Here is a 26247-nt window from a genome sequence, read left to right on the forward strand (position 1 = left end):
TAGCGCACATGGGAAAGCTACCAAGAAAATTCATTTGGGCAGTTTGTCTAAACTAGCCGCGATAACAAGATGTGAGACGGACAAACAGACAATCGGGAGACATAATGTTTTGGGCTCCCTTCTCGGAGGAAGTCATCTATAAAACAAAAAGATAATGGAATTAGTCACAGAAGAGGAAAAGGTAGTCAACAGGGCCAAACGGAAAGAAACAAGCATATGCACTAACGTCTTGTTTGGTTTCAGAGGGTAGGGAGGAGAGTAACAATAAATAAGAAAATATCTCTAAGTGACTACACTCTCTTCGTAAAATAAATTCCCTTCATTCGTATAATGTTGGTTTGGTTTGTCCGATTTTACAACCCGTATATGCAATGCAAAGCGAGGAAACACATTAAAAGACCGTTTGGTTTCCAATAGGTTTAGAAGGATCTTTTTGCAATTTCAGAGACACCAATAACTTGCTATAGAAACAAAGACGAACATTAAAAAAGGGGGCAGAACAACTCGACTACCACGTGCAGTTGACTTGGATGCAGATAAATGATGACAATATTGATTTCTATCCTTTTTATTATTATTTTTTTTATAACAGAAATTTTGCCCTGAATTATTTTTGTCTCCTGTGTAAGTGTGAGTGTGTGCTTTAAACAAATCAATCAAGATTTTTCTTGGGATGGGAGCTAGGGTTAAGTTGGGGTTTCGGTCTGGGTTTGGATTAAGGGTGAGCAGAGTTGCATAGTGAAGAGTTTGGCGAGCTTGTGTTATCTCTTGAGCAACTCTGAAGAACTGTGCAATACATGTATAGTTTTTAGTAGAAGTACCCCTGCGTGCTCTATATGTCAGAGATTTTGATTTTTACGCACGAGTAAGATTTACTTTCATACAGACATAATCATCTGGACTTTTCTTTCAGGATCAAACTCTGTCGGCAGAGCCAAGAAATTATGTCTTTTTATGATATGAAGGTACCTTTGCCAATCAACACTGATTGTTGAGTCTGATATAATATTATTTCCTTCTCACACCCTTTGCAATGCGATCTTTTATAAGAAATGAATGTATTGACTGTGGGTTTGAATGCCGCTTTCCGTATGTCTTTGGACTATCTGTTTTGTTTTCTTTCTCTAGAATATACAGACCTGTTGTTCCCCCGCACATGATGATAGAGGTAGCCCTTCGACAGTTCCTGTTGGGGAAGTACTGCACCATCAGACACAGACTGGTATGGTAGGTGAGGTTGATGCCGAGCCCGTACATGACGCCGTAGGTGAAGTACAGGTAGAAGAGCTGGGGAGCGAACGACGAAACGAACACCCCGACGGACGAGAGAAGGATGCCGAGGATGACGGTCATGCGGAAACCCACCTTCCGCTCGAGGACGGCTGCAAGGGGTGAGGCCAGGCTGTTGACGCCAATAGTGACTGACCCCACCCATCCTGGAGAATGAGCAAGCATACAGGGCAGAAAGTTACATCTTCATCCATGCCTCTATAGTGTTGCTTATACGATCTGATGTTTCTTTCAGACGAAATGACTACCAGGATATCTAGTTTCACTGTTCTCTTGAAAGGGGAAAAAACACTGGGAGGTAGCAGCCTTCTTTTAGAGCATATTTCTCTGTAATAAATGAATTAATAAAGAAATGAATGAAATAAGTGAATAAACAAAACAGGAGAGATCAAATACAGACAAAAATCAACCAATCAAACACTCGATGTACATACTTATTAATTCAAGTTTGAATTTCAGTATAACTTGCTTGCATGCATGCAAGCACTAGTTATTTCGGTTATTTCGGTTTTGTTTTGGGTGTGTGTGTGTGTTGTGGGGTTTTTGTTTTTGTTTGTTTGTTGTTGTTTTTTTTAATCGAGTGGTATTCTGTGACTGTCAAGGTACAGTGGGAAATTAAGAAATTAAATTTATTCAAATTGGTCAAGACTTTTTTTGAACGATTCGAGAGATTACACACATCCTGACATTGCACGAGATTCCTTGAAAAAAAATGATATGAACACAACATGAAAAAAAAAAACCAAACCGCAGGTATGAGGGAAGAACGTCATGACTCGCAAAGCAAAAGCTTGGAATGCATTCAACAGGCTGCATCTCATCTGGCAGTCACAGATTTCAAGCACTACAAAACTTGCCTTTTTATATAGAGCTTGCGTTAAAAAGCATACTCTTACATTGCGAGACATGAATCATGATAAAGGCCCTGGACGACAGGCTTGTTGGCACATATCGCACACCCTGCTTCTTATGAATGGACAGAATATCAGTTAGAGAACGTACAAAACGAGAGAGGAGATCAGTGGAGATATTTCGCTCAGTTCTTTTTGTAGCTTGTCGTAGAACACGATTTGCTAGATCGTCTAATTCTAGACCAATAATTGGGCTGGAATTAGACGACGGGCAAACACCGACGATGGACAGAGATATTCGGTAAGGCATTGTTTACTCGATCTCGAATGCGTCCGTCAAGCAGGAAGAAGGGACGGGAATAGCTTAATATACAAATGATGCACAGGACAGAGTGGATCGGTGAGAATTGGAACTGTTTAAACCAACGAACGCAGCGAGCGGGCTTTAACAGGGTGTGTACCGTTTTGGTCGAGGTGAGGATTTAGTATTTCACATTTTGCGAGATATTCTGAAACCACTCTATGAGATGTCAAAGAGCATGTAATTCTAAGGGGTATCAAAAGTTTATTTGATGAAAATCGGTTTTGAAATGGCTGAGATATCAAAAAAACAAGGTGAAACAAAGAGATCCTAATAAAAGGCGTGGCCTGTCGCCTTTTATTATTATCACTTTTTTTTGATATATCTCAGCCATTTGAAAATCAATTTTCATCAAATAAACGTTGAATCCTTCTTAAAAATTACACGCTCTTTCATATTTCATAAGAGGTCTCTCATTGTCTTACTTAGGAATGTTCAAAACATGAATCCCCACCTCAACTATGTTCAAAACATGAATCCCCACCTCAACTAGTACTGTACAGTCCCTTTAAACACTGCTCCAATTCTCGCCGATCCACGAACTACGGCTGTGCATCATTCGTGTTATAATGGGCCCGTACAGATTCACGAAATACAACATTTTATTTTCCTCACCATGCATCCGGTCCACCTACCACAAGGCTTGAGCGATGCGTTCGGATTTTACCCGACGCATGGCTCATTGTGGATCAGTAAAATCAACGCATGACAATGGACCAATCAGATTACAGAGATTCTGAAATCCATTTTTATAACAGCTGTTGACGCGGATATGTACATATTTGGGATATTGTATGCCTACTATGACATCTGTGAAAGTATAAATGATATTCCATAATTTGATCCAGTACGATTGCAATTTCCCAGTGCATCAGAATGAGCTCTGACTTGCTTGAAAATGCGAGTCCACGTCAGATTCAAGGGGCATTTAACCTTTTCTGTGCTCTTTAGTGCCGATTGGCGTCGAAAGCATATATAGCTTTGCACACACTGTCGAATGTCCCTAGCACAGAAAGGTGAATAAAATGAGTAAATTCAATTTCAACAGAATGGTAACGGTTTCACCAAAAACAGGTCTAAAAACATAAGAGAGTTACTACTATAAAACATCTAACTTTTACCGACTGATAGTGAATGGGAAGAGGAGATGAAGTCACGCGGTATTTTGACCATTACTGTAGTCTGTACAAAAAAAAAATAATAGATAAATATAGATTCAAATAATTCAAATTCAAATTAACTTTCGTTTTTCGACAATAAGAATAACGTAACATACATCTCACTTTCTTCAGTGATAGAAATCGTATAAAACAAAACAATGTGAATTAAACGACCCTGTTTGCTGTCTTAAGTGCTGTCTGGGGCAAATAATATTTGTATAGGGCCCCATTTTTCTCTCTCTCTTCTTTCTCTCTATAAAACAACAACAACAACTGTTTACTGATACCACATGGTAACGGCTGTGCACACAATACCTGATCTCAAAAAATGGGACTCGCGGTCACTCCTAAGATTACCGAACGGAACAACCACTTTTTCTGCTCTAGGTTTCTGTAGTCGTAATATATTTTGCAACGGCATATAGCAGGAAAGAAGACCAAATTACAACACAGAAATAACAACAAAAATGTATCCTATTGTAAATTCATATCATCATGGAAACACAATAGTCAACAGTCGACAATATCCGTAGAAAGATAGTGTGCATCCGGTCATTATAGTGATGCATACACAAGTTCTTCAACAGACACTTCTGCTACCAGACATGAGCATTGAAACGCAATTACGTGATACAATCTGACGCAAACGAGGTGAAATATCGATGATAAGACCCCGATTGTAGAGCGGTGAACATGCAGGGTTCAAGACCAGGTCGGGTTGCAAGTACTTTTGCGGTAAACCACGGATAAGGAGTGGGTCTTCTCAATAAACCAGTTCCTCAACGGCTCATCTGAGTGCATTGATTCTGTTTATGACCTTATTTTTTCTCAGTTGGGCATTTGATAGGCACTTCACTCATTTTCAAAGCTACAAAATGCATTAGCTTGTCTGGCGTAACAATATATGGAATTCATCGATCATGTTCAAACAAATAATAAACTTGCGTTGACCAGATGACCAGAATGACCCGTCAGTTAACACCTAAGGAAAGCATCCATGTCTTCATTTTGCACTGAATATATAAACAACCCCTTCGTATAAATATTGCCAAATAACAGGCTTGGTCAGGTGGACGTTAGGCAATCATCGCTTATAAGAAATACATAAATGAATATGATCTCAAATATGCTTATCAAAGTGAATAAAAAAACAGCAGCGTGCCTGTGCATGTGTACAAGTGACCTTTTTTTTCTGCTCATGCGCAAAGAGGAACTCCAAACTGACTTATATGGGACTTATTAATTCACTCCTGCTTGACGCTGCTATAACCACACCAGTTGCGCAATGGTTGTGTCATGGGGAAATGTTAACATGCGAAACACCCTTCACCCACACTGATTGGCCACATGGCAGGTCGTTATACAATTTGCTCGTGGTTGTCCAATATGTGCATCCTGATCATCTTTGAAAGATGAGAATTAAAGGACAAGTTCACCTTCATATACATGTGAATTGACAAAATGCAAGAATATGAATAGAACACATCAGTGAAAGTTTGAGGAAAATTTGAAAATTGGACAAGTTTCAGTGCAGCCATCGCTGGATGAGAAGACTACAACAGCGTTTGATGTCACATGTGTAGAACGATATAAAGAAAGTATAAAGAAATTCAACATCTATTATTTTCACTTTTCTCAAATAGTTCATGAAAAAAGAGCACTGGAGCTCCCCCTTTCAGATGGCAGGGGGAATAATATACAAATAGTGAATGGTCACGAGTGCAATGGTACGAGATTTCGCACGAGGTGAAAGATTGAGGCGCTCTATTCAACGAGGCGAAGCCGAGTTGAATAGCGCGCCTCATCTTTCACCGAGTGCGAAATCTCGTGCCATTGCACGAGTAAAGACCATACACTATTTGATTTATACAACGTCCAAGTAGATCTTTTTGGTCTAAGTAGGCCTAGAAGTCTATATATGTATGAAAAATATAGCTATACTTACATGTGGATCCACTGCGATTCTCTTTCTGGCTTGTGCAATCAGTGTAGATACAGGTCACAGCTATACTAGCGCTCATACACGTACACTAGCACTACGTAGGCCTACGTACGCGCATGCATGTACCGCACACGTACCTGCGCTAGCTGCATGCGATCCTCAATATGCAACACACAGTACACGCAGTGTTACCGTTATTTCTCGAACCGTGGAATAGAACGAAAAAATCGAACCAAGTTGCACGCAAAAATAGAACCAAAATTGCACGGCGCGTTGAATGGAGTACTTATTTAATATCACGTCACCAACAATCCTCCAATCAAATTACAAGGATCTACTTGGACGTTGTATAATACAACCCTTAACATACGTCACTGACAAGTCGAGGAAATGTGTGGGGGTTTTTTTCAAAAAAACTCTATGAAATTTTCTTCATATTTTTCTTATATATATCGTTTGACGCATGTGACATCATAAACTGTAGTAGTCTTCTCATCCAGCAGTGACTGCAGAGAAACTTCAAAAATTCATAACTTTGCTCAATAAATGTTGAGCATTCACTCAATCCACACGTATATGAAGGTGGACTTGCATATTATTGATCGGTATTCGGCCACTAGCTACCACAAATAAGAGTGTTGTTGAGCCGATATCTCACATGGATACATGAAGGGGAAACTTCCGGATCCCTAATAATATTGGCAGGGAACTGACTGTGGGAAATTGACAATCAATAGCAACGTGCATGATTCAACAGAGCTCAAGATGTGAAATACACGGGTAAGCCAACAAGGTATGAAGGTCTCTCACAAAACCGTCGTACTTATCTTTTCCTGTCGCTTGTCGGGGGGTCAAATGATTGTCAGAAGCTTAAAAAAAAATGTCAAATAGAACATAAAGTTCAAGTTCATGTTCAAGTTCGTTTCCATTCATCATAAATACAACGGACGATAGTTATAATGTTTAAAAAATAACATAAAAGATACTGTATATAAAAGACTATGACAGGTGTACACTGGTCTGATTTAGATGGAATTAAAAAAGGACAACAATGAAGAGAAAACCACACAGAACAAAGTACGTTAAGGAGAATGGAGGGTCAAAAGGAAAGAACAATGGGCCCTGTAAAGCGCTATAACCCCTGTATATATATAAAAACAGGTTGCTTGAGAAAGAGAAAGACTAAGATTAAAAAAACAAACAAACAAGAAAGATGGAGAGAGAAAGATAATATTAAGGCTAATCGAAAGCGTAATTTACTGAGAATAGATTATGAATTCAGTAATAGAGATAATGTAAGATCGTTTGACGCTTTTTAAATAATGGCTTTATTTTAGATCAACCGGGATAAAGGTACGTATATCATTATTTTTAAACTGGTGGACCTGTAAAGGAGACTGTATACTTTGACACATTTGCTCTGACATCAATAAAATCATGATTGTCAGCACTGAGGGCATTATGATTCGGCATGTTCAAATAAAGATCTGGATGAAACGCTGGAGGGTAATTCTTTTTCATTATATGAACATAAAGATAGCAAGGTTATATCTATAAATTTCATGAACATTTAAAAGCTTCAACAGGCAGAAGGTACACAAGGTATGGGCATAATGACGCATTTATATGAGAATTATTAGATTGGCTTTATTCTGAATTTGAAAATATGTCATCATATAAAAATAATTTTCGTTAGTCCAGGCAATATCACAATAATTGATGAGAAAAATGATTAAGGTATGATAAAGCATATAAGCAGAATATAATTATTCTGGGGGATATTTCACGTGATAAAGAATACCAATACCTTTGGAAGTACGATTGCACACGACACTAATGCCTTGGGAAATATCTCAAATGCTAATGAACATTAATATACCTCTATAGCAGTACAATTCCACACGATACAAATGTGTTCATGCCACGAGAGACTGTCGTAAACTGGACAGTGTATAAAAATCGTCGTGGTTTTCTCTGTGGAAATTTGGTGTGTGAGATTTGAGAGCTAAATTTGCATAATAACAATGATGATAATAATAATGTAGTAGTAATATATAGCAGTAGTAGTGGTAGCAGTATATAGTAGCAGCAGTAGAAGTAGAAGTAGTAGTAATGATAACAATAATATAACCTTTGTTATCTAGAGTAGCCTCTTCAATGTTTATACGTTTCTACCACAAGGCCCTGCCATGACTAATTTACTAATACTCAGCGTTGCCAGGTACACGTGGGTCACCTGTGGGTACACCTGGGTCGAAAGGGACAGGTGGGTAAAAACATCTTGTCCAATAAGGACGTGAGAATAAAGGACGCGATGTTCAAACAATCATCTTTATCGGACATTGGCCTTATTAATGTCATCATGCATGTATTGTAAACCATGGGTTAGCTCCATGTGTAGACACAGCAATACCCAAATTATCATCTACAGAGTTCGGCTTAAACGATAAGACTTTCTTAACCATGGTCACAATATTTATTAACGTACTCCGTTAGGATCCAATTGTGATTCCTATCAGGATATTGAGTGTGTGCAAATAACAGTGAACTTCTCAAGGGGCAAATCCTAAAGACATGTTTAGATTTGTGATAATTACAGTGGCAGTGTACTGTCAATATTTATGTCGCGGTGATGTACGAATGTCATGTCGGCCTTAATCTGCTCGACAAGTGTTTTGCTGATACTGCTCGAAGTAGATCTCTCAACCAGATTTGAATGGTGTGTAATAACGCATTTAGCCCAACAAAATGTAAAATATATCAAGCATAACAAGGATTATGCAATGCAAATGCATGTTGGATTGCATTATAACAATCTGATCGTCATTCATGCGGCCAAAAGAATTCACATATACTATGTGTCATAATCATATTTCATTAAAAAAAACCACTATTTTTCTTCAGATCACTTAAACACCCCCACCCATCCCCCCCCCCCACACACAAAAAAAAAACAACTTTTAAACCTAGACTCTGCCAGTAGCGTCATCTGTCAACCATTGCTAAATTACTAATACATGTAATTTTGATTAATGAAAACAATGGAATAACTTGCATGTTTTCCTGCAATGCCTTTTGTTATCAACATTGAAACATGCAAGTTTATCCTCAGTCTATCAATTTTGATAGCTATATAAAAGATAGTTGTGTTGGGATGGATTTCCTCTTTAAGAACGGTTTGTGATTACTAGTTAATAGTCTACGCTCGCATACATGAGACTGACATTCGCGTGGAAAATGAAAAATGCCGTCAGAATTATTTCCCCTAAAAGAGAAAAGGAGAAAAGAACAACAACTATACGAATTATGGCGCAGATGATGTCAACTCTGTTATTACGACCGTGGGTAACCTATTGTATGCAATGTTTGATTCAGTCGTCTTGTTGGTATATAAGGGTGAAGGACGGCCATAGATTTGGAAAGTTATGGGATAGTTGTATGAACGTTTGGGATAATATCGATGGTGTAAAGGTTGATCATAATGCTGTTTACCATAACTCATCGTCTGATAGTCACCTTTCACCGATTTTTTTTTTTTTGATTTTTTTATTCACTTGGACAGACGACAGACGCTGCACACAATTAAAGGTGAGTATATAATATAAATCCTTGGTCAGGTATCGTAAACAGCTAATGAGGTTGAAGCTTAGTGGGTCATGAAGATAGAAGCACATGGCAATGCTGACGCTGAGCGTGGTTCTATTTCATAATGACTAGTGTCTATGATATGGCCATGGTAAGAGAGGAAAGACGACAACTGCTGTCTAGAAATATTGCTGTGTCGAATTTGTTGGTCTGATGGTCTTGTTTAATGAATGAAGGGGTTTCTTGGCACCGTTGAGGCTTGAATCAATTACTGAGTATATGCATATTTATATAAGGCAATACCAAGCACACTGACAGAGGACGGGAATTGGGACTGCAGGTTAATAATTATAGCCGTTTCGTGTCGCTTCCAAGGACGTCCTTTACAACAACAACAACAACAACAACCCAAGGTAAAGTTTATACACCTTCTTCACGCGAGATGATAATGAAAGCCATAATATATGAACAATCAAACACGGCTACCATCCGCTTTGTCGTGAAGCGTGGCTGGGAAAGAACGACAGGCCTGTCGGAAGTTCAATGAAAGGCATTCGTGTAATAATAATTGAAAAAAAGAAGAATCCGTAACATTTGCTCTTTCGACAATATTGCTCCCACGGAATATCTGCACGCAAAGCTAAACATAATTTCTGCCCACAAACATAACCCTAACCCTAATCCTAACCCCAATATCAAACTAAACCTCAAACCCTATCACAACCCTAACCCTAACCCTATATACCTCATTGGAGAGGATAAGACTGGAGCAAAACTGTCGCGTCACAAAAAAAAACAAGCAAAGCAAAACAAAACAAGAACGACCATGTGCCAGAAACTGAACAATAAGAACAAAGTACTTTAACATTCTCATCCATGGCAGATTACCTCCCTTTCCCTCTAGTAGAGCAGATAAGCCGAAAAATTGTGCAAAATTTGACTAAAGCATGAAACTTTCACCAGTGTTAGTACATGTTATAAGATTAATTTTAAGATCGGGAGGTAAGTCTGAATTGACCTCTGATGACCTCCAAAGTTCAATGACCTCAAAATTTGATGAAAATAGATATTTTGCGTCATTGATGAATGTTAAAATGGTAGGCTCCTTAATGGTGTACTAAAAACTCATTTTTAGTTACAGTGGAATTGTCTTCATGTTTCATAGAGCCCTGCCAGGTTTCTACCTTTGACCTCTGATGACCTCCAGAGGTCAATGACCTCAAAATATCAGAATATTGATATTTTGTCATTGATTAATGATAAACACGGCAATGATGTACTAAACCCATTTTTTTTTTTTTTTTTTTTTTACAGTGGAATTGCCTCAATGTTCCACCGATCCTTGACAGGTTTCTACCTTTGACCTCTGTTGATCTCCAGTGGTCAATGACCTCAAATTATCAGAATTTTGATATTTGGCGCAATTGGTTGATGATAAACATGATAACGATGTCTTAAAAATTCATTTGTGTTACAACTTAATCACTTTCCTATTCCTCAGATCAAGGGGAATTATTTACATGTCTCTGCCTTTGACCTCCGAGGACTGCGACAGGTCAATGACCTCAAAATATCAGAATATTGATATTTGACGTATATTCAATGGTTAACTGTATACCTGGTGTGCAATCACGCTTTATGCTATTAGCATTTATGCTACAATAGAAGTGTCTTCTCATTCCACAGAACATTGGTCCAACTTTGACATCTAAGGACAATGTGAGGTCAGAATTTTAGAATATCAAAATTTGTGTAGGATTGAAATTATTTATGTTTGGCGTTGGTTTAATCCTAAAAATTTGATCATTTACAAATCACGCCTTGACGTACATAATCAAAGCATGTATGCATATTCCACAGAGCATTGGTTCATAGTAAAAGGTCTCAGGAATGTGAGCGGTAAATTACTTCAGAAATGAAGCTTATGTGTCTTCAGTGATGGCAGTGACCTCAAATACCGTATGTCCCCCCCCCCCCCCAAAAAAAAAAAAAATACAACGGGTCCCTTCGCAATGATATCTTTACAAATATTGAATCAATCTAAATACAAATCAGGCTATGAAACTGTAACTCATAGCCTACATCTTACAGGAAACCCCATTTGATTTGCTTCAGTGGTCAAAGAGAAATTAGGAATTTTGTACAGGATGTCAGGAATCTCTTCCCTCCAAGTTCTATTGTATTCACACACAAGATCATCGAAGTGCTAAACTTGGAAGAATCAAACTCATGACATGCTTTAAAACAATCCACATTTCTCTGTAACCGCTTAACCAAATCGAATGGGGTTTACTTCAACATAGAGCTAAAATTTTATATTTTAAGACCCTGGAGTAGCATTTATACAATTTAATCATATTGGGTGTTATCAATGCGAAAATCTGTTGGTAATTTTTATATACTGTATAATATTTATGTTTGGGTTAGTTATGCAGCCCAGCTTGCATGAAATTATGAGCAACATTATCAAATTTGAACTGGACAAAATTTGTACGCTTAAACATGGAAAGTGGGGAGAGGAGTACCATATTTTGGGTTGATGCTTAAAGGGAACGCAAACCCAAATAGCAATGTGGATTGAGTGAAAGCAGCAACATTGGTAGAACACATCAGTGAAAGTTTGAGGAAAATCGGACAATCGATGCAAAAGTTATGAATTTTTTAAGTTTTGGTGTTGGAACCGCTGGATGAGGAGACTACTAGAGGTTATGACGCATGAGTGGACAACAATACAGAGAAAATATAAAGGAAATTCAACAAAAATTCACTTTTCTAGCATTATGAAAGAGCACTTGACTAACCGCTTTCAGAAAGCAGAGGGAATTATTGCTACCCTTAACATATGTCAGTATCAAGTTGATGGAATTTGTAATTTTCATGAAAAATGAATTTTTGTGGAATTTTCTTTATATTTTCTTTATATTGTTGTCCACTCATACATTAGTAGTCTCCTCATCCAGCGGTTCCAACACCAAACTTTAAAAATTCATAACTTTTGCATCGATTGTCCGATTTTCTTCAAACTTTCACTGATGTGTTCTACCAATGTTGCTGCTTTCACTCAATCCACATTGTTCTTTGGGTTTGCGTTCCCTTTAATAGTATGTGAACAGGCATATGGCAAAGTCCCTTGAACTGGATGAAAGGGTGAAAGATGCTAACCAGAAAACAACAGGCCCACTTCATCAGGTGTACGTCACAAGTCAAACAACTCAAGAGTAGTACAGCCATGAGTTACGCAGCTCACGAGTCGTACATCATGTGACCTAAACACTAGATGAACAAGGTCCATGAGCTCGACATCAAATATAATAGGCCCACAAGCTGTGCGGTCCGCGAGCTCGACACTCGAGGAAAACTTGGCACACGGTACGAGATTAATATATGTATTTCACAGAGCTTAATCTATTCAGTGTATAGGTCTTGTGGACCCCCCCCCCCCATGTGTCGGGCTCTTATGGGCCTGGTTTGCCTAAACTTAGTGTCAAGCTCATGGGCAATGCTACCTAGTTTCGAACTCGTTGGCTGTATGGTTCCGATGAATGACTCATGGCCCTGGAGCATACAGTGACGTTATGGACCATCTGGAAAACGACATACTGTGAGGCCTAACATGTATTCCACATGAAGTAATCCTGTGTCTTGCTATTGTCATCCAGTTATAGTTTAGGTCATTAAGTCAGGCAACTTGGGGCATTTTTTTTTTTAATGACATCTTCAGGTATCTCACTTCCAAATAGGAGTGGAACTAATATTAGCTCTTATTGTCTTCTTTATACTCGATACTCCTTAACAATTGGGCCTGGCCAAGAGTAGTGCCCCCATGCCCAAATATTGCTTGTTTCCAATATGGCCGCCATCCGGTTTGCATCCAATGTGTGAATCAGGGTAATAATCTTATGGCAGCGGGTAGTATCATCCAGTTAAAACTCTCTGCCAGCAACTGATGATTCAGTGTAACCTCCTGCTGAAATTGGTCTAGATGTATACCCTCGATCTCTTTCAAGACAGGGCAGCATCTGCGTCTTCAGTGAAGCACGCGATTGAGCTTACATTGCACGGATCGGCCGGCACACAGATCTCCACCACGACTAAAATGGACATTCTGAGGTCAGACCAGCGTGCAGGTGCACAGCCACTGTATACGATCATCGGAGTCTTCCATTGGCAATATCTGGACAGTTTGGGTGAAGGCAAGGTTGTCTCTATGATGGGTGCATTGCGCATAGAGTACAGGATGCACGAGATGATAAGAAAGCTTCTTTTTGACTCGCGGGATGGGCTACAATCCTTTCTCAGGCAAAGGTTCTGAATTATCGGATCGTGCTCAGTCTGCACACAGTGAGCTGAACACCATATCAAGTATACGCGCGCAATGATTGTGTGTATGATATGGGAAAATGCATGGAGAAATCAAAATACATATGTGCATGTTTATGTATTTAACGTGGAATCAGTTCCCGTCTATTGTCTTCATCAATCTTGCAGTGTTGTTGTTTATTATTTTCCCTCTCCATCACGAGTATAATATGGAACGTGTTGATTATTTCACGTGAAGATGTTGTGATGTCGGAAAATGCAAGGCTGTATTGCGGGTGGCCTATTGCAGGTGGCCTTCAATTTGTTTTTCACATTATATTGACATGTTTAACAGACTGTAACTCACCAAGATGCCTCTTGAAATGTTTTGAAAAACTTCTGCTTGATTTCACACGAGCGGATGATAATGTCTTTCTGCTATCATCGTGTGTGAAACAAAGTATTGTTTCTCTTCAAAAGATAGCGTGCCAATTAATCTGCAATTGCTGTTGGTGCTCTATACAAGACATTCCAACCCACCTCCAGCCTAGACATCCGTAGGCGTTGTGGTGTAGAGCGGGATCTGAACATCTCTCATGAAGCGAGACTTCTCTTTTCTTTTCTTTTTTCTTTTCTTTTCCCCACTAACAATGTGAAACAAAGTATTGTTTCTCTTCAAAAGATAGCGTGCCAATTAATCTGTGCTAAGGTTGGTGCTCTAAACAAGACATTCCAAGTAACCCACCTCCAGATTAGATATCCGTAGGCGTTGTGGTGTAGACATGGTAGAGCGAGACTTTTTTCTTATTTTCTTTTCCCCACTAACAACTAAGTTTAGCAGGAAAAATAGAAGCATTCGCACATACTGTTTACATTGCCCATCACATGCTTTGAACATCGGAATTTTCATGTACACATTTCCCCTGGAATTTTGCCAAGAACTTTTCAACACAATACAATATGTTCAAAAGAAAACATTTCGTTCATACATAATTTGATTAGAGGGGCCTATCACCGTCCACGTACTCGAACAATTTTCGCTAAAGATACAAGTAGGCCTATGTTTACAAGACTGCAAACAGTAGAATGATTTGCCCCTTAACAAATCAGACTACATCTCTTGAAATGTCTTCAAACGTAAATTAAAGTCATTCCTCTTGAACGATTTCTCTCTTATAATATTATATATATGTATATGAAGACAACGTCATTAAGTTCCCAAAAGCTCCTTACCACTTTCTCCAAGCCGGCGACCATATTGTTGTACAGATACTATTGGATTTGTCATCACATTTACAGCTTGCCACTCTAACTGATTTCTCGGCTCAAACATGTTTTTGTTTTTTTTTTTTTTTTAAGTAATTTGCTAACAAACTTTCTTTCCCTAAAGCATTTCATTAGCTCAATCTTATATTGGGGTGTGGTGTTCACTAGAAATGAATTCCTCATTGGTGGGGCTAAGACCCCATCTTAACCATGTTTATCATTAACTAATAACATCACAGATCAATATTATGGTATTTTGAGGTCATTGACCTCTAAAGGTCATCAGAGGTCAATTGTAGACACCTGTCAATGCCCTGTGGAAACGGAAGATTTGTAGTACAAATGCATATTTAGTGCAGCGTAACCAAGATCTAGGCCTATCATTCACAAATGCCTCCAAACATCAATATTCTGATATTTAAAGTTCATTGACCTCTGGAGGTCATCAGAGGTCAAATCAGACTTACCTCCCGATCTTAAGATGAATCTTATGGTATGTACTAACACTGGTGAAAGTTTCATGCTTTAGTCAAATTTTGCACAATTCTCATGATTTTGAGGGCTTAACCGCTCTACTACTCGAAGTTATCGGAGCAATAATACCCACTAACATCAGTAACAGCTTGACATCTAAACTCCTCAAAATAAGTTCTGCAATTAGAGTTTGATATATCATATTTCTCTTATACCCACATTATCTTCATTAAATATGACGTCATAAAAAAGCCTGATTAATTATCTTTAAAATGACACCTTACTTGCTATGATTTGATATTCCTGGAATAGTATGACTGAATATGAGGAAAGGTCAAAAGTTGCAAAATAGAGTAAACGTGTTATGTCAAACAGTGTAATTCCCATTTGCTTTTGTCGTTTCAGGGAAGGAATGTGCTTGAAAAGAGTGCATTGTGAGGTTATTATTAGATTCCAGGCTTCATCCATGAATTGAAGACTGGAGTAGTATCTGCAGATTAAAATTAAACATAAAGGTTGACCAAACAGTCATCTAATATCTAGGAAATGGGAGTTTTTGAAAGTGCTCCCATTTCAGCATTGTTTATTCCAGTGGCATTTTTTTCATCAAAACTGTACATGATCAATAGCAGAATTGTTGTGACTTTTCACTTTTTATCTGTCCCCATACTCAGCTGTTGTGCACATTCCAAGAACACCCAGTCATAGCAAGTGGGGTGTCATTTTAAAGATAATTAATCAGGCTTTCTTATGATGTCATATTGAATGAAGATAATGCGGGTATAAGAAAAATAGAATATATCAAACTTTAATTGCAGAACTTATTTTGAGGAGTTTAATATCCGAGCAGCCTATATACTGTCTCTCTCGTTCACATTCTTAATATAGCGAATGCCTTTCATGGACATGTTCTCATTGTTTTCATCATAGTCGTTATTGATAATTACATTTAGCAGAGGCTTGTGAAGGGACAAAGGGCATTGAAACAAAAAAGACTGAAAAATAGTCAAATTTTGCTGACTGAGCTACAGTTAGTGTTGTGTGAAAGTTTAAGATGTAGTACAAATTTACATAATGTTCAAATGGATGAAAACACATTCAACGTTTTAACTTTTTTTTTTGGGGGGGGTTAAAACTGCATAAGCCTATATTATTACTACAATCAAGATATCTATGAACGTCGGTTGTATGTTATTGCGAGTAATCAGTCTGACATAATGTAAAAATGGCTGCAGTCCGTTATTCTGAAAGTTCGTTACTCCGAAAGTTCGGTATTCCGAAGGTGCGGTATTCCGCAGGTATACGTAATTTCGAAAATGACTGTTCGTTACTCCAAAGGTTCATTGATCGGAAAATGAAGGAAGATTCGTTATTCCGAAGGTTCTGTATACCACATATTTTCCCTTCATTTCTAACATTAACAGTCTTTTTCAACCGCAACATTGCTTCAGAAGATGATTTTTCAAATTTGATATCATATTTGATAATTGGGCTCCAAGATTTCAAGCTATTTTGACACCACCAAAATGCCTTTCATACATTATTGTAAATCTTTTGTGACTGACACAGATTACAGTGTTTCACGTGACAACCATATTTGTCACTCCCTTATTTTGCAATGTTCAAGATGAGTTTCAATAAAATGAATATTACAAGTGTTTTACCAAAAGTTTTACCTAAACCGCACTTAAAATAAGAGAGTATTTATAGGCTCTACCGAAATTTCATTAAAAGAAAGTGCCAATATATATATTTTTTTTCTGCAACCGATTAATATATACAAACAGTTGCAGGCACGATGAGTATTTGTTACGATTAAACTCGAAACTATTTATCTTCCAGTTGTTTTGGCATTATCTATTGCCTACAAAATTATTTTTTTGTTCTACCAAAAATATCAACAATCCAACCATAAATATCCCCCAAAAGAAAGCATCATTGCGTCATTTCAATATTACAACAAAACTGATCTTTCATATAAAGGGGGAGACGGGCCTTCTAATCACCACTCTGCTCTATATCACAAATGATGTCATCCTATAGCTTACAAAATATGTAACGTGCGTAGACAAAAGATCATTCGGTGTCACCTTTCGACCTCCGACTGGTTTAATGAAATGGCGTGTCATTTGACCTTATATTTTTTAACAGCTTCAAACCTGTTCGAGACCTCAAAACCTATCCTTGCATCGATTGAAGTGTAGCCGCTTCTAACCAGTTCCTTTTATTCTTACTACTCAGTATTTACAACCGACGGCGGTTGTAAGCACAAAGATATCGAATGCGGTACTGTATTCGAGGACAAACTAAACTTTGATCAGTATATTAGTGAATTGTATTGCAAGATCCATGGTAAATAAGACGGCACACATTGTCCGAATCAGTGGAGATATTCAAGGACCACAGCAATTCGAAACTGTAACTTTCCCTGGATATCTACACATCTCGTAAGGTTTAGACGCAGGGTAACCTTCAGAAGTCATACCGTGTCTAAGAATTTGATTGGCTCTCATCCAGATTCCACAAGGCTTCATAGCCTTCCAAAACAATACAAACACAAATACACGGAACAAACAGTAAAGATTATCTCTAGGCCAGGTCCCAATAAGTTCATTTTGCTTCCACAAAATATGATATAACATGATATGCATTGTATATACAGTACTTACAACACAGAGTGTATACAGAGCTAACCATTATATTGACCCTCATCAGCGGTTCCCTTAGATCGATATTGAATTAAATTTGAAATTGATTTGAATTTGAATGAAGATAATATCATGTGAAATTACCGTTGCAAAACTGATGAATTTCATTGTGATATCATTTATGATATCATATTCTTTCCTTTAAAGTTGATTATTTGGGGGGTGGATTTGCCCGACGTTCATAAGGTGTGGTAATTCGAGATTTATTTTTGTCATGCGCAGTTTTTCTTTCACGGCGTATAATATGCAGTTCTCCTTGGACTATTATAGTTTCGATTGGCCACGATGTGCCTAATGACAGGAAAATATTTTGAAAACTAAACAAAACACTAACAACAATGACACACTTATTTTTTATGATATCATATTCTTTCCTTTAAAGTTGATTATTTGGGGGGTGGATTTGCCCGACGTTCATAAGGTGTGGTAATTCGAGATTTATTTTTGTCATGCGCAGTTTTTCTTTCACGGCGTATAATATGCAGTTCTCCTTGGACTATTATAGTTTCGATTGGCCACGATGTGCCTAATGACAGGAAAATATTTTGAAAACTAAACAAAACACTAACAACAATGACACACTTATTTTTCTCAGGTCATTCAGTAAATTGTTTTGTTAATCAAAACAAAAACGGGCACTCATTTCACATTGCGTCATATACGTCTGTGTTTTAGAACTGCTTTCTTCGATCAATTTTCATGGGCCAAATAAAATCTAAAAAGAAATAGACAAAGAAGAAAAAAGTCCCTTTGATAGATAAATTCAATGACAAAAAAAAAAAATAAATGAAACGATGAAGGAAACATGTCACTCCAAAAGAAAAAATCTGTAATCCGGTGAATGCATAGCTTGATAAAAAACTATAAGTAAAAATCATTTTATCATATAGCTTGCAATGTCATGAAATTCGTGATCACCCTATCTGGGTATGGAGATTGTTCGGGCTAAATTGACCAATCACTACAAGATCTCTTGCTATTGTTGTCTTTTACAAGGCACATCCCTCGTGTTATGAACTTGTCAACATTAAGTTTTTACGTGCAGTTGGCTTCGGGAGCGAGTTTGTGTTGCCGAAAATAATATTATGTCCACCATGAAATGATTATTGATCCATTGTTATACAAGCTTACAATCACAGGCAGGAACTGTGATATGAGATGGGGATGTGCCAAAAGAGAAGAGTCCTCTACTTTGGTCTCTTTTAGCGTAACATGGTTCCATGGAGGTGGAAAGATAAGACATACAGTCTATGATTTAAGTTAAGTACGCTAATGAGAGTTGACAAGCGCCTGTGCCAATATTTGGGCAATTTTATCTTCCGCCCACTATCTTCACTCTATTACGAGTGTCCTCATTGTTTAAAATCAGAAAACAAACAAAACAGACATCGTATGACAAATACCACAAATGTATTTTGTGCTTTGAGGGTCATCGGCTCACACACACACACACACACACACACACACACACACACGCACACACACACACACACAATCACCGTATAGCTTTGTACACATGACAAAATTCACACAATGAGACAGAAACACATTAGTTCCTGAGACTGTTCTCATTTTGATCTACAAGGCAAGCCCTGAACTCATACATTTTCTACAGAAGAGGCAATATGCCAATCTGCAAGGCGCTTTTTCAAAGACTGTGTTGACCTCTCTTCTGAAAAATCGTGAACTCTCTCTTTATTCATCAATGAATACACACAGGGCCCAGGTCACACTTTGAAGCTTTTAGTTTGCTCTTGTTGCTTTCAATTTCACCTCTTTAAACACCTCAGATGATTGCTGTTATGCCATTATATTGTTTTTAGAGTACATTTATTCTTTGTTTTGTTTTGTTACGTTGTGTTGTGTTCTGTTTCTTTGGTTAATATTTGTATCACTTCTATGTTTGAATGGATTTTGTTTCGGTCTGTATCTTTGATTTGTTCTGTTCTGCTCTGTATGTCAACAGTTACTGTTTTATTCACGACTCTCTTGAAAACAGCCTTTTGGCTGATTGAGGGTTTTTAACCCCGTGATTAAATAAAACAAACAAACAAACAAACAAGTTCGCAGCCGAAGTACGTAAACTTCAATGACTTTCTGTTTTCTCGACAAAATTAAACAATGTATCATGCACAGCTAACAGAATTTGTCACAGTAATGTTTTTCTTAGCTTTTTAACTGATTGCAGAGTTTGTCGCAAGTCTTGTCTGTCGTGCAATTTTTGTTTGCTTTTTTTTTTTTTTGTTTAGAGTGATTTTACATTTCTTTCTTTTGTAAGTTTTTTACCCGATTTTATGGGTTGTCCACAATGTACAAGCTCTGCTTTTCAGTGGACTCCTCATTTTTTTTCTTTCCAAAGAGCATGGATAATGTAACATATAACAAGGTTGATTTATAACTAATATAGGCCTCATAATAATCTTTTCAATCCGTTTCAATCACCCTAAATTTTCATGGTACAGTCAACTCGTATGTACTCATATAATCATTTGTGATTTTTTTTTTCTGTCACGTGCTGTGGAAGAAGAAAATGCATGTCATTGAATTGAATGGAAATTGACCTTCGAGACTCCATGGGCAGCCATAAGTTCAAAAAAAAAAAAAGGTCGTATAGTGTGCGCGTGTGTTCAGGAGGTCATGGTCAGCCCTACACACTGATGACCGGATGAGAGGCCCACTGATCTCTAGACAGAGATCTGTGGAGGGGTCATCTCCTGCATTGTGGTTGTGATCACCAAACCAGATCGGCAGCTTTCTGTCAGGGCAAAGTGGCCTAAGTTCATATGCCATATCATTATAATATGTCACACACATGATGCCACACAAAATATGTCATTAAGACTCATTATCACGCTGAAGAACCACGGAGCAACTGGTAGCTCCCATGAGAGAACGGAGAAGCAAAGGGCGAACGCGCAACCGATGCTACCAACCAGGGGGCTGTTTCATAAAGCTGTTCGTAAAGTTACGAACAACTTACGAGCGACTGGTGATCAGTTCTGATGTGCTATACTTATCGGAATTTCCATAATTCAGCACAAGAACTGATCACCAGTCGCTCGTAAGTCATTCGTAACTTTACGAACAGCTTTATGAAACACCCCCAGGACTGGCAATCATCGCATCTCAAAAGGATATTCAAATTAGTGAATATTTCCAGTGTAATTCGTGAAATAGATTGAATAAATCACACCAACAGAATGGCGGAATATTCAATAGAATTGCACCGAAGATAACACGACACTAACGATGGATTTTTGCTGTTATTATGGTATTTATACAGTGATACTAACTGCGATCACATTTTGTGCAATCTAGATAAGGCAATGACGTTACATCATCTTACAACTTTCCCCACATATCAAAGTCACCTTGAACATTTTGTTGAAATACACCCTAACTTGATGGGGAGGATAATATTCACTATTTTCAATTCATTTTTTTTTTTCGAAACTCTGCCTTACATAGAGATTTATGTGCCGTATGTGCAAGTCGATAGCAAACTTGTGTGGTCCTCACGTGACAACCGCATCTATACTTTTATACATAATACATGGTTGCGGGGTATATCACTTTCGCAAGAAAACAAGATAAGCTTGCAAAATCCGAGTCAGAGTTTGATGAATCTTATGCTATGGTTGTACTCCATTTATCAAAAAATAATTTGATCATATGGGGTTTAATTTTTAAAGACAACAAACTTGGCATACGGATGTGGCGATTACGTGACCATCTGACATGACTAATGACTAATGTCCAATACTCGTAATTTCTGCTTATTCTATCATGTCAGAAATCGCAGTACGGCATCGACCTGAGTCTTTCGAAAGATGCTGATGTCATTATAAAACGTTGTTCCTTGGAGGGGCGAGTACAGAAATTTGACAGCAGTGCGCTGTTAAGGTCCGTTTTCTCATGCAATCACTTCACAAAAATATCTGTTGCATACCACTGATCGATGAGATGCACTCCCATTCTGTCGTATCCCTACTCAGGCCCTTCATCCTTTTCCTCCTCCTCCTCCTTTTCCTCCTCATCATCCTTTTCCTCCTCCTCATCCAATTCTCCTCAGGTCATTACGGCCAATCGACATCAGTTACGTTCAGACGGGAGCCCTTAACCTCGAAGTTAGGAAACTTCGAGGTTAGAGCTTGTAGTTAGGGACCGTGAAGACGCACTCGTAGTTAGCAAACCTCGAGGTTTGCTCGATGTTTCGAGCCACGAGAAATCTTATGGTTAGCGCTCTAACCACGAGCCGCGGGGGGTCCCCACTCGTAGTTAAGCACCGTGTGGACACAAAAAACAACGAACTCGAAGTTAAGAGTGACCTCGCCGTAAACTCCAGCCCCCACAATTTCCCTCTGCTTCCGGGTCAACCTCCCAAACGTACACCACAATTAATACACTACACGTGAAAAACCTATGACGCACGACACAACAACATCATCTTTTCTTCCCATGCGCTTGATCTCTGAAACTGAACACGTCGAACTCGCTACTGTATTCTATATTTTTCTCCGACGCTAAAAAAAAAAAAAAAAAAAAAAAAATGTTTTCGACGAATATCTTCATAAAGGCATAAAGTCATCAGTGCAGTGCTATCTCTGCATACCATGACAGAGAAAAAGAGTACCTGTAAGCGAGTCCGACAGGGTTGGACTAAAGAATAAATAGACGCCTTGTTAGCAGTGTGGGCTGAAACTTCCGGTTTTGTGGTTTTAACATCGAGTGGGACCCACTCGTAGTTACGGGGGCAGAAGCTTAACCTCGATGTTTCGTAACCTCGAGGTTAAGATTCGTCGTGTGGACACACGTCGTAGTTAGGGGGCAAGAGCTAAATCTCGAGGTTTCCTAACCTCGAGGTTAGGGCCTGCCGTCTGAACGTAACTATTATTCCTCAACGTTATACCCGGTGAGTGTGACCTTGTCCTCGCGATATACAAACAGGGGGCGTGCTCGTGCACGGGGCAATTGTTCGGGTTTGCTGTCGCGTCCCGGGGAATTCATTCCCAAGGTATTTTGTCCAGGAGCAATTCGATTGTGCAACTGATTGCGGAAAAAATGAGGGCATCAATACAATACGATGTCCTACGCCAATGAAATAGTATTGCAATCATTGAAAATTGTATATGATTATTGCAGTTACCTTGGCACGAACTTGAATCTTCGATGGTTTTTTGCTTCGTTGATGTAATTCGAAGTACAGCATTTAGATTGCTGTTTTTTGAATGGGGTCTGGAAACCAGACTATTCGATTGTTTGGTCCCTGGATCGTAGATGCGGGGCTAGTCTTCCCTTCCAGACTACAGTGAATTGCATGCATGAGTTACTCCCAAAGGATTCTACCGCTTCAACAGAGTTCCCTACCCTGACGACGCTGTCTAAGACGAAAACGGATTTTGTCTTCTCTCCGCCCCCCCCCCCCCCGGGCCCCTCCAACCTACCCACCATTCCCGACTCAGACTATACACCTCAAAACTCAGGATTCACTATACAAAAATGTGCCTTTCATCAACACTGGGAAGCTCCATGTACAATGATTACAGTTGGTACACATTTTGGGGCTCTTTAATATCGGGCCTTCATTTCCAAATCATGATTGTTTTTAGCACCCATCTGTGCAGATATTATTTGTATCTGTGTTCAAACTTGCAATCCTGTGGAAGATAGTCATCAGATTTCAACACTGTCAGACGGGAATTTCGTGTCAAATGACTTACGGGCGGCTGGTCTGCAGTATACAATGTATGTGTTTTTGTCAGGAACCGTGCTGTTAATAAGCCCTATCCAGGGAGAATGGTTCTCTTCCTTTATACCTCATTCACATTGCCTTAAAAAAAAATGTTCTGGTGTTGCACCGAGACTAGTGATGTTTCAGCGAGCCAGGCATGCGAGGAAAATGTGCTGCTCTCTCTTTTATCTTATCTAGAATAGACTGACAACACAACTGGCAGGTCAGTCAGCGGTCCTTCCCTGGCCTCTCCTCCCTCCGGCTCCCTCGCTCTTGACTTTTCGTGTTTCTGACAAAGACAGAAGTTGTTATTATGTGCAGTGGGGGGAAAATGAAATATCAGTATGTAAACATAAAAGCTGCTCCCTTCCCAAGTAATTCCACTACCAAAAAAAAAAAGAAGAAAAAAAAAAGAAAAAAAGAGTATAACGTAATCATACTAGCATAAAATATATTTTGTTTCAAGTGTTTCCTTTTCCCGTCGATCAGGTCACGAAAAATAGGACACAGTCTAACTTCTTATATCTGCTGCCGCCTATGTAAGCTCAATCTGAAATCAAAGTTAAATAAGACGTCATCATTTCAGCAAATTCTGCTGGAAAGAAAATGTGTAAACAGTGCAGTTCCATAAACAATCTTTTCTTCAACTCAAAAGAAGGGAAAGCAAAAGAAGAAAGGGAGAAGGAAAAATGGTGATCATGAAAGAGATCTTACATTAATTTCACGCGAACTGGTTTCCAGTTAACCGTGGACACCCAGTCGCTTTCTTCCAGCCCCTTTTTTCCCTCGTCACCGGCAGAAAAAAACAAAATAGACAATCACCTACGAGACCGGTATTGTTAAATCCTGACGACAAGGCGAAAGAACCATCCCCCCCCCCTCCAATATAGAAAGGAGGGAAGCACAGAAAAAAACTGAGAATTTGCTCTTTCTCCATTGCACCAAGTATGGTAATCAGGGAGGTGGAAGAGGGTCCACACTGTCATGCTACGTACCGATCCACTGTATGTCCAGGGAGGTGGTAAGCTAGTTTCCACCTCCCCAGTATGGAATTGTACCTGTCTGTTCAATTGACAAACAGGCTTGCGTCGAGCAAACACCGAAATGTTGGTGAAAGGTCTAGACCTGCCTTGGTGATGGAACATGGGATTTAAAAAAAAAAAAAAAAATGAAAGTGGCGGGAGCGACTTATAGGGAGAATATTTGTTTCGTCATAGCTCAACTTTGCTAATAATTTACCTTCTTCTATCCTTTATTCCAGCAACATAGAGGGGCCCACATTCTACAAGCAGAGGGGCCCACATTCTACAAGCAGAGGGGCCCACATTCTACAAGCTCTGTCTTTTTAGTGGGTCTCTCCATTTTTCGCACTTTAAGCAAAGTTATACATGTACTTCATTTCGATCACTTCTGTTTCTTTCTTTACAACAATGTATAATTACTATAAGGTCCTCAATTGTTGTACATTCTTTTCAATACATAATGTTCTGTTTACCTTATTCTCTGTTGTCAAAAGAAGTGTAACTTATGTTTTGTCGGAAAATGAAATAAACTTTGAATTGAAAAAAACATTTGAGGACAGTTAGGATCATGAAACCTCCCCGTTTCGCAGCTCATCTGTTCCGCCACATTGCATGGCATTGATGTCCATCATCAATATTAATGGAGTATAGACGTTCCCATCACGTTCAAGGTAGAATGCCATCACCAATGCAGTCTTGAAAACAGTGATGAGCCATTATAAATTATATAAAGTAGGTAGCAGAAGTGAATACAAGTGGGGCTACCTGCCACTGTATATCGGATTACTACGCAATAATAGTATGCAATTCCCCGTTATACATGGGTTATACCGAGACAACAACACTACCACTATATACTATTTTTTTTTTTACTGTCAATAGGATTGTGCTACTACGAAAGTACTCACTCATATACAATAATAATTATGTTTCTTACGCTTCATGCTTTGACCAGGGAGGTATCTCTTCCCACCTCCCTGCTTTGACACCCAACCGAACCAGCTACACAAAGTTGTTCTTTCAGGAGGATATCCCCGTAGGCTACCCTCAATCGAATCTATTTCGTAGCTATGCTAATCAAAAGATCTGCGTTGTGATATACATTGTAATATGTACTCAAAGAGATTTTGCTATCTTCAAGATCTAAACAATCTCTTTCTCCGATGAAACTGTTGCACTTCACTAATATCTATGCATTACGCGTAAACTGTCGGTATCGTTTCGAAGCTCAGGTAAGGCCTTATACGCGTTATGGAACTTGCTGTTGCTGCTGCTGCTGTTGCTTTTGTTTTCTAAACCGGGTCTGTCGTTTTTTTCATGTTAACCCTCGAGTTAGCAAGAAGAAAAGCAACTCACAACATTTTGTTAGACGAAGTGGAATGATTTGATATCGATCGACACCGAGTCATAACGAGGTCAATAAGACTGTAAATGGCGCCTCTTACTTCTAAGCCGCATGACTTATTTCTTAATCATTATCTGAGTCGGCTCTCCGAATATTCGCCTTCCGTTTGTTAGCAGTCGTTCTCCTGCTGAGACCTATGAGCTTTGGATAGGC

The 26247-nt window shown here is 38.7% G+C and overlaps 1 protein-coding gene across 1 annotated transcript in view; it reads right to left on the minus strand.

The window, feature by feature from the left end:
• The window catches only part of LOC140233009 (monocarboxylate transporter 13-like), a 43122-nt gene that overhangs the window by 12825 nt on the left and 4050 nt on the right, over positions 1 to 26247 (minus strand). The window contains exon 2 of the mRNA XM_072313115.1: positions 1140 to 1436. Within this exon, the coding sequence (XP_072169216.1) occupies positions 1140 to 1436 (297 nt within the window). The remainder of the gene's footprint in view (positions 1 to 1139; positions 1437 to 26247) is intronic.

This window comes from Diadema setosum, chromosome 9 (assembly GCF_964275005.1).
Source record: "Diadema setosum chromosome 9, eeDiaSeto1, whole genome shotgun sequence".
NCBI classification, from domain to species: domain Eukaryota; kingdom Metazoa; phylum Echinodermata; class Echinoidea; order Diadematoida; family Diadematidae; genus Diadema; species Diadema setosum.